The sequence below is a fragment of the Coenobita brevimanus genome, chromosome 26, assembly GCF_032717465.1.
Source record: "Coenobita brevimanus isolate Jiangsu-jjx chromosome 26, ASM3271746v2, whole genome shotgun sequence".
NCBI lineage: Eukaryota > Metazoa > Arthropoda > Malacostraca > Decapoda > Coenobitidae > Coenobita > Coenobita brevimanus.
The window spans coordinates 13,780,052-13,790,703 of record NC_136979.1 but is presented as its reverse complement, the minus strand read 5'-3'; the positions used below and the strand labels follow the sequence as shown (position 1 = coordinate 13,790,703).

Here is a 10,652-nt window from a genome sequence, read left to right as displayed (position 1 = left end):
CTCTCCAGCCAGACCAACCCTCACCAGGATCGGGGTGTGACTTGTCGCAGCACAGTCCCAAGCAGCACCGCGGTGACGATCACTGTACGCACCGGGAAAGGGATGGCCACTGCATGCCCTTCAGCTGTTGCCACCTGCAGCCTTACGATGACGGCCACTGTATGCACCAGGCAGGACGTGATGGCCACTGTAAGAATGTCGGCTGGTAGACCAGGCAGAGGCAGAACAGTGGTGACGGCCACTGTATGCACTAAGGAAGGGACGGCTACTGTACGCCCTTTGTCTGCCTCCTCCTTAGGGAACAGCACTGCAGTGATGGCCACTGTATGCACTGGGGAAGGGGTGGCCACTGTACGCCCTTCAGCTGTTGTCTCTAGGGCTCGTGGAACCCTGGTGAAAGACACTGTATGCACCAGGGAAGGGATGGCCACTGTATGCCCTTTATCCATAGTCCCTGAGACTACCCCTTTAGAGGAAGTTCCTGGCTTGGCCCACCACCCATCTGGAGGCCGAGTGGGACGTCTCTCTCTCTCTCTCTCTTCTCACAGATGCAGCTCCCAGAGGAGTTGCAGTTCGAGGAGTGGTGGCGAGGACCTATCCTGAGCCTGGTGATCCACACCCTACAGGCCACCCCTGGACGACGCCCGCAGCTAACGGACACCGTAAGGAAGGGACGCCACAGGCAGTTGCTGACAGCAGTCCAACCCTGAGGAGACTGCAGCCCTCAGTCACCTAGTGACACCCCCAGGACCCTGGGGCAGGGCCTCCTGAGCCCCACCTGCAAGTGATCCTCCACCAGGAGTAGGCAATGGCAGGCATGCCTGTTGGCCCTTTTCAGCCTCAGTCCAAAGGGCCACCTCCGAGGTCAAGGCCCCACCAGGAAAGGGTCTCCCTGTATGCCAACCAACAGCCCCATCCAAACGACATCACTCCTGGCAGTAGTTCCTTGCCCCCTATGAGAGGGCATGCCTGACAAGTTACCTCCCACTCTTGGGCGCCACCTGTAACTACCCCAGGCCCCAGCAGTCCGAGACAAGCCTGACAGTGTCCATATTTACCTGTCCCTGTATATTATTGCTGCATATTGTAAAGGATTGTAATTAAGACAATATATGTGTAAGGTTGGTCTGCCGAGTTTTTATGCCCTGTTCCTCTTGTAGTGTATTCTAGTTCCGGTCTCGAAAGAGAACCCCACTCAGTAGCTGGTGATCTTAGGATGAGAAGTCGACCTAAAAACACCTAGCATAACAAAAACGTTTGGGTTATTTCTGAAGCATATGACGCGCATTTTCAAAGGCAATCTGCCACAGTTTGGCCCCATTGTTAGCAGAAGCACCTGGCTGAGCCCCTGCTTGGCTAATCTTAGCATCTTTATAAAGGGGTGTATTACTTGCTGACCAGCAGTTAAATTGTGTTTTTTGAGGGTATGACAAACACAATGAATGCTGCTCTAGTTCAGCACACTAATAACTGTCTGCGGTTAAGAAAATCAACATGTGACAAAACCCCCAACTTAACACCATTGTAATTAAACTGCATTATCGACATGAGGGTAAAATGGCTGTACTGGCCAATACCATTTACTTGTATCACCCAGCAAGACCGAGACCAAGAGATACTAACTTTATTCTAGATAAGCCAAGTTTTATACATCTTGTATAGCAATTTTGTTTTATTTTTTCCATTTTCTGAGCGGGAAGGGCAAGAAACTAATCTTTAGGGGTCAACAGTGAACAAACGTGAGCCAATCGATTTCTCCACTCTCTAAACTCACTCAGCAGAGAATTCTTCCTACAGTGTTTTCAGTACGAGTGAAAAACAAAAAATAATTCTTCCACACGGTGTTGCGGTAGCAGTAATTGTAGTCAGGCAAGATGACTCCTTTGGGGTCTGGTTGTAAGAGTGTTATGGGTACCTGACCCTTTTTACATATAAAAAAAAAATATATATTATAACCAATCTACTGAAAGATATTTACTTTTTATAAGTCAGTTTCTGGCTGGCATTCCAAGCCCCCTTGGGTCCAGGTTCTGGTGCTTTAGTACTATCAACAACCTCCCCCCCCCCCCGCTCTCCAGGGCCATGACTTTTTTTTAAAATGCGAGGAAGAAGGAACCAAAGGCCGCGAGCCCGAAATTATTGTTCCTTCCAAGAGAAAAACAAAATACAAGAGAGCCAAATTCAAGATCCGATCATTTCGAGATGCCTGGACACACTGCGTCTGAAAGACTGGAGATCATAGGAAGTAGGAAATACAGACAGAGGGAAACAGAGGGAGACAGACTACAACAATAACGGTAGTCTAAAACTGCATTCAATGCTGTATGCTTCAAGAAGGCTGTTATCTGAATATTTACCTATTTTTTTAATGCAGGGAAGAAGGAACCAAAGCTAGAAGCCCACAAATTGTTCCATCCAAGAAAAAATAAAAACAAGATAACAGAGAGCCAGCTTCAAGATACGTGCATTTCGAGATGCCTGGACACTGTTTTAAAGACTGGAAATCATACGTAGTAGGAAAGACAGACAGAGGGAGATAGTTCCAGAGTTGACCTCTTCCATACATGAAGGACTGGGGGTAATTGTTAACTCTTACATTAGAAAGTCGGAAAGAAAAGTGATGAAAGTTTGCTGCTAGTCGGGTGCTGCCGCGGTGGTGGAGTGATGCAAGCAGACGGTTTAGAGAAGCAGTGACCACTGAAGTAGCGACAGAAAAGAGATAAAGATGCAACAGGGTGGTTTAGAGATAGAGGTTGAAAGAGGCAAGTAAGAGGAGAATTAAAGATAAGAAAAGACTTTGATTCCAGTTTGTTAAGAAGAGCTTTATATAGGGAGCTTCCCCACATATGAGAGTTATACTCTGCACCGTGGTGAATAATATCTGTGTACAGAGTCAACAACTGTGCAGGGTTAAAGAGAGTCAGCAAAGCAGACCTAATGTACTGGAAGCAGATTTTACAAGGAAGGTAACATGATCTTTCTAAGATAAATCCCGAGAGACTGAAGCTCCAAGTATATTCAAAGATGATGCAGAATTTAGTTGAGTATTGCTAAAAATTAGACGATATTCCTCTCGTGGATTTTGACGGATCGAAAGATGTAAGAACTGAGTCATAGCTGCATTAAAAACAACACGATTACTTCTGCCCCAGTCTGAAACATGACGCAAGTCAGACATTAGGTGTACCATAGCCTCATCCCTTGTTTTTTTAAGCAACTGCAGAAATGGATGCTGCGAGAAGGGGATGGAAAAGTGAAGGGTGGAGTTATCAGCGTATGAGTGAATAGGGTTCGATGTACAGCTTAGCAGGTCGCTGATGAATGGAAGAAAGGGAGTTGGTGATAGAATAGAGCCCTGGGGAGCAACACTACTGACAGCTGTAGGAGAAAGGTGGCTGTCAACAAAAGCAGCTGCAGAACGACCAGAAAGGAAGCTAAAGATGAAAGTAGCCTACAGACAGAAGGATAGAAACCGTAAGAGGACAATTTGGAAATTAAAGATTTATGTCAGACTCGATAGAAAGCTTTTGAGTTTTGAGGTGTCATGTGCAATGGCAAAGCTTTTGCCAAAGTCCCGAAAGCAAGGAGGAGTCTGAAAGGAAAGTGAAAAGGTCACCAGTGGAGCATCCCCGGCAGAACCCATACTGACGATTAAAAAGGTTATGATAGAAAAGATGCTTTATTTATTTATAGCTTCAAAAACTTTTGAAATAAAGGACGTTACAGCAATTGGGAAATAGTCAGAGGGTTGAGCATGGTCACCCTTCATTGGGAAAGGCTGAATGAGAACAAACTTCCAGCAAGAGGGAAAGGTACAATCTGAGACAAAGACGAGTTTACCTAGGCAGGGTGTAAGAACAGAAGCAGTACTGTTCTTGAGGACAGCAGGAGGGACCCCATTAGGTCCATATACCTTATTAGACTAAGGTCAGTGATGGCAGAAAGTACATCACTTGAAGAAATTTTAATGTCAGCCATGGGGAAGTCAGAGGGGGTAAGTGATGGAGGAACCTAAGTCTACTAATACCAAGTCGGATCACTTCATTCTAAAACAGCTACAAGCTCGCGCAGGGGGCGGAGCATTGTAGTGACGTCGACTGGTTCTGGCATGAAACCCCAGTGTTCAGTTGACTCTTGACCATGATGGTGAGAGTATGCGTGCTCCACTTATCAACCATGACACATTTTCAGTCCGGAGAAGTGAGGGAAGGGACTGAAATGTGTGAGGGAAGGTGTAGGGGTATGAGGGAACCTACTGCTATATTACAGGGTTAAACGAGTCCACACTTCTGCTCCTTCCTCTTTTCCCTTATCATTAATGTTTAATTTGAGTCTGCCCTTTTATACATTTTCTGTTACTTAAGCCAGCTGATGTCACAGAAGCCACGCCTCCCTGTGCATTGATGGAAAGTGAACCGACTTGGTATTAGTAGACTTAGGGAGGAACATGTGGAGAGAATGGAGAATGAAAGACTGACTAAGAGGGTGTATGTAGGTGAGGTGGAGGGAGGGAGAGGGAGGGGTAGACCGAGGATGAGGTGGAGGGATGGAGTTGAGAGGTATATGAGGGAGGGGGGGTGAGTTGGGGGGAGGGTAGTCAAATGGTGGGTGACAGAGTGACTTGGAAGCGTTTTGTCTGCAGCCACCCTTTGCGGGATTAGGGCGTCGGGCTATAGATAGATAGATAGATAGATAGATAGGGAGGAACAGCACTGAAATCGTCGAAGGTCGAACTGGAGGAGAAAGTCTGAGTGAGGAGTTGTGTTTTATCAGCAGAAGAAACTGCTACGGTTTCATAAGAGCGGAAAAGAGAAGGATGAAAGTTGTTAGAATTTTTTTTTTTTTTTTTTTGCACAGTGCCAGAAGGACTGGGAAGAATTTGGATTGGAGAGTTCTGAGCATTTAATACAAATTAAATTATATTTAGCAGAGTGAAGGACAGACTAAGCACGATTCCGGGCAGAAACATAAAAGGAATGAGAGTCAGTGATGGGTTGGCACTTGAACCTTTTGAAGGACCTCTCCTTGTTGCAGGCAGCATTAGAGCAAGTGTGATTAAACCAAGATTTTTTTCCATTAGTCACAGTATAAGAGAAAGGAATGTTTGCTTTCATGCCTGAGAAAATAATCTCCTTAATGCGTGAGGCACACTCAGAGGGCCCTCATTCAAGGAACCAATAATCATTGCAGAGAAAATCAAAAGTGCAGCCTGAGGGCCTCCCCAATCTGCAGCCCCAAAGTTCCAAAGCCACCGCATATTGTAAGGGTCCACAGGCCTAACTGGGGCGATAAGACATGATAAGGTGATAAGGCTGTGATGGGGGAGCCCAGCGGAGAAAAAAGATTAACAGCATACGCAGAAGGATTAGTTATAAGGAAACGGTAAAGTATGTTGGAACTCTCTCCAAGGCAGTGGAGGATACAGGTAGGGTGTTGCACAAGCTGCAGGCCATTAAGGATGGGAAAGATATAGGCTTGTTTACCATGTGGATCAGTGAAAGGAGAGGTGAGCTAAAGGTGGTGGTGAACAAAGAAATCACCAAGAATGGAGATTAAAGAGAAAGGAGAAATTAATAGGGTGTGTTCCATCTAAGGAGTAAGATAGTCGAATAATTTTTCATTGTCAGTAGAATCTGGGGAAAAGTAAAAAGCAGATATATTTACTCAGAGAATAACAGGGTAGCCAAAGCCAGAGAACAGAGAATTCATTAGATTTTTATTCAGGAAAACAAGAGCAAGATATATTGTTGCGTACATATACACAACAACCACCTAACATATAAAGCTTAAAAGATGTTGCTAAACTCTGCATCTGCTGCCATTGGCCCAATTTGATTCACACATATTCTATTACACTCACCAATGAATGCTCGCATACAGTCTGTGAGTGCATAAGTAAAAATTATTTTCAGCGGGAATCAATACAGCACCAGACCTTGGCAAGAGTTTTCTTATAAATCAACACCCCTATTTAAATGCCTATTTGCTATTGTTATCTGCTATATATATATATATATATATATATATATATATATATATATATATATATAAAGAGGCTAGAGTACTGCATCAACCTTTAAGCTAAAGTGCCATATTTCATGAATATTGCCACATTTGCTGCTGCAAACTGGACAAGTATTTCCTAATTTTTCCTAAAAATAATGACACTTTTAGATTACTGTATCAGCATTTACAATATTAGCATGTTCTACAATGTTAGTCATAGTCATGAAGGTGAATAGTATCTTTAGCTCTGGCACTGAAAATAATTTTAAAAGGCAACTCTACATGACCACTGGCACCCTCTGGCAACATCATTCAACAGAACCAAAGGTTGGTTATTGCTTAGCACCTCCAGTATGCTTTCCTGCAATCTCTATTGTATTTTGAACAATAAAAAGAAGCCCGTATTATATTATTTTACTCCACAAAAAGCATCAGTATTCGAAGGTGGGAGTCAATTTGTGTTGCTTACTTTCCAACAGTTGTGGTGTACGATAGCTGCCAAATGCAGAAGTATATGGGCCACGGAAGTTATTTAAAGATTAATAAATAATTAAGTAGATATTCATTGAAATTCAGTATGTTATCTGTACCTTACCAAAACCATGACTGGTGGGTGGTAAATTGTTACTGACAGGAGTAACACATGAATGTCTGAAGTCCACGCTAGCACGTCACTTTACCGTTCGCGTTGGCCAGTTTTTCTTGTGCCCCGCCCCCTACTGATGTCCCGCCCTCTTCCAGCTCTACTCGTTGCTGATTGGCTGAGATAATTATTCTTCTTACTGGTAGAATAATGAGCCTTACCACGAAATAGTATCGTATTATTTACTTTTACTTTGAATTCATTTGTTTATGACAAAGGAAACACTAAAATTTGCAAAATGAATCAAAATCAGTTTGAAAAGAACCAACCTGCCTCCTCCTCCGACTGCAGCTGATTGCCGCCAAGAAAGTTCGGAGCTTGGCATTAACACATCGCAGCTGTCCCACAATTACTGTTAAACATATTAAGTCATCTATTTGTCATGGTTGGTAAGTTACCACAGTATCATAACCATATTGTAATTTTCCCTATTTATTTCCTTAACATCAGAGGTTTGAATATAGAAGTAGGAAAATGAAATGTCACTGGCTTCGCTTCGAAATGAGAAATCTCATTCTATTTACGTGAAGTCAGTAAAATCTTATTGAGGGAAAAGGGTTTTGTGTGTGTGTGTGTGTGTGTGGATAGCATATTTAAGGAAAAATGTCAAAACACTAAGTTCTTTGTAGAATGTGTACCTTTTTATTTTCATAGAGGGAACTTTCGTTACTTTACAAACCTTTCAGGCCGATGACGTTCCTTGGTACTTTATCCAACATCCTTTACTACAAAGCATTTCATAGTTAAATGGAAAAGATATCAATGCAGTTAAGGGGTTAAGTAAAAGTTTTGTTGCTTCGATTAGCGAGAGTGCCTGACATGCTTACCCAACATTGGCTCGGCAAGACTGTCTCAGAACTCCTATTCGGGCCGACGGGTGTGGGCGTGGCCAAGGGGGTGGGGCACAAGAGAATCAGGCAAACGCTAACAATATAGTTGCTGCTTACTGCTAAAGTATAGTTTAGCGAAATAATTTGAGAATTAGAAAAAAGGTAATGATACTTTTTTGGTTTTCTTCTATATATACCATTTTTATAGGAGCCTTTTGATCCTGACGAATGCAGAATTGGGAAATTGCACTTACCTGAACATCGCAAAGTGCCATGAATTTTGAAATATATAACTGAAGAATCTGAAAACAGCTCTCCTTGTATACCTAACAGTGATGGTTATTGCTTCATACATCAGTGCAACGGCTTCAAAGTACACTATTCTAAAACCAGGCATGACATCCAGGTGTTCAGGTAATCTTTGGTGATGCTATACAACCTTTGACTGACTAAAATTAATATCATTAAAATATCTACAATTAGCTACTCTGCCGTAGAACAAATGAAAATTACTACCTAGTTCACTAATATGAATAAATGCTGAAAAGCTCAAAGATACTGTTATTTTTTCCTGCTGTGCTTGGAGAAAAGGTTAGTGGTCACGTTCCTGGGGTGGTCGATACTGAAGGCCAAGATGTGTGAAAATTGATTCCTCAGATGGAGTGTCCAACAACTGACCCTCATTCAGTTTCTCACGACCCTGCAGGAAAAAAAAAAAAAATACATATTAAGAGTAACCTTGAAGCACTTGAAAGTCAGCTTCTCAAGCTACACACGACATCGGCTAAGATCAAGGGAAGGTGACAGTTAATTATATCTGGCCAAGTCTGTTGTGGGGATTTACTATACCTGGCTAGCATGCCATTAACTCCACCAGGATCAAGCTTCCACGCTAAAAGCCTGTTTAGCACAAGCCACCACTCGCCAGTCTCTACCAATGCAGTTCATTTTATTCTGATATACTGAATACATCCTCACTCTAACAAAGATGAAAGGAGAAAGGGGATGCAGGATAATTGTCCAGGTGTACAAAAAGTGGGAGGAGGAAGGAGAAGGGGAAAAGAGAGCCAGATAACAAGTTGTGATCTGCTAAGGTGAGAAAAATCTCCCACTTATTTATACCTTTAACAAATTACTCGTAAATAGGGGCTACTATACTGTATTATGTTCTATATACAGCAATGCAGCAGTTTTCAGTTTTTTTTGTAACAGGCACACTAAAATAATCAAATATTTTTAAAGCGCACCAACTCCTGTTTTCATTACAATACTAACTGTAAAGGGTTGCTGCATCAGTAGAGAGATGGCTTGCAGTCCCAGGTTCGAATCCCAGCTGGGGCAGGGAAAAGTTCAAGGACTGAATTTCATAAAGCTGACTTTACTGATCTACGAAAAGAACCGCCGACATGTCATAAAACTACCCCTGCTAATGCCAATACCGCAGTCCTGTATCAGACAGCCACCAAGCACATTTTCAATATGGATGGTGGATGTTAGCGCCGAAGGGTGACATGTGGAACTGTGTGGTATGCAGGAGGACTACTGGGTCCTGGGAACAGGCGGTGAAGCATATGCCCAGAGTTGGACACACACACACACACACACACACACACACACACACCACTCGCTGGCGCAGTGGTAACGTTCTCGCTTGCCATCTGGTAGACGGGAGTTTGCGCCTTGCTCAGGTTGCAAAAAGTTTCACTGACGAAGTGGGTGGTTACTGTCCCCCTTGAACAAGGGGACGGGTGTGTGCGTGTGTGAAGGTCACGGCCTTGCCCTTAGATCGGACTATATGAGCTCTCAGCTCCCTTCCGGGAGGGTAAAAGCTGACGATCACGACCATCAAGTGATCCTGACCGACCCGGTGAATTACACACACACACGAGGAAGGGTGCAACCTTGAATTTGTTGATGTTACTAGGATACGATACAGACAATAATGAACAGTAATATGCAAATCCTAAATAAATTCGCCACCCTCTGAATCTGAGTTATCGCATTTAACCCCTTTAGTTTAGCATAGTTCACGGTCTCAAACATCAACAATGGAAGGACACAATTGCATGGATTATTTTCCTATTCAGGACTGTCCCTTTAATGCGCATGCATGAGTCTTGTAGAGATAAGTTACATGCTTAACCCGCCGCGTCCCGTCGTCGTATGGGTACGTTGCAGCATTTTGTATATGCCAGTCCTGACGACATACTGGTACGTTGTGCACTTGCAAGGTCCCTAATTTGCACAATTTTCAATTTTCGCGTGTGATTTTTCGTATGTATACATGGGACACCTTCCTCTATTCCTTTACAAGATGCCAAGCAGGGACAATGCCTTACACCGCATAACCTCCCCCCTCCCCCCCTCACGCCATTGTCTCGGCAATTCACCTGTTACCAGTGACCTGGCCAGTAAAGACATTCGGGGCCAGAGTGATTCCCCAATCGATGACAATGTGGAGGACAAAGTTTACATAGCATTAGAGGAAGAAACAGTCAGAAAAAATGATTAGGTAATGTGGCAAAAGAAGGTCAGGTATGGTGATGAGTTAGTGAGTGAAACAATGCTTATAATGCCTATATTACTGTTTGAAAACCAATATACTCTCGTACTACATACAAATTCGTACCAAGTAAATAAATAAATATCGTTTATGAGTGGTGTGAAATAGTTACCCTCCTATAGAACTCGTTTTCTTTGGTGCCAGCCTGTTAGAAAACCCAATCAGGTAACGAGGTACTGGTACCTGGATCGAGTATTTTAAATCTCAGGTGAGCGATTTCTCTATGAATTTTCGATGTTTCTCACCAAAAGCGGAGGTTTTAGCCAAAAAAAAAATTCGAAAATACCTCGGGATTGGGGGGTGTCAGAGGTGCGAAATAGCTCGGGACATGACAGGTTAAAAACACAAAATATTAAAATTCAGATAATACAAGGAGAGTCAGTACAAAGTTCGATGCTAATATAGAACAATAAGCAGGCCTTAATATATATAGCGGATTGGCTACATGTCTAATAAACCAAATAGAATTTATGCAAGGCGAAGTTGTGAAGGACTGGCATTTAACCCCTAACAGCTGTGTGTTGGTATGGACTGACACAAAAGAGGTGGAGGTAGGCCGCTGGGTGTTGGTAGGAACTGCATTTGTTTTTGCAGCACAGTTTGAAGTGGC

General features: G+C 43.2%; 1 protein-coding gene across 1 annotated transcript in view; it reads right to left on the bottom strand.

The window, feature by feature from the left end:
* Positions 1 to 6,000: 6,000 nt before the first annotated feature.
* LOC145394071 (DNA polymerase lambda-like) overlaps positions 6,001 to 10,652 on the bottom strand; it is a 342,275-nt gene continuing 337,623 nt past the window's right edge. The window contains exon 9 of the mRNA XM_080268039.1: positions 6,001 to 8,179. Within this exon, the coding sequence (XP_080124165.1) occupies positions 8,072 to 8,179 (108 nt within the window). The 3' untranslated portion in view covers positions 6,001 to 8,071. The remainder of the gene's footprint in view (positions 8,180 to 10,652) is intronic.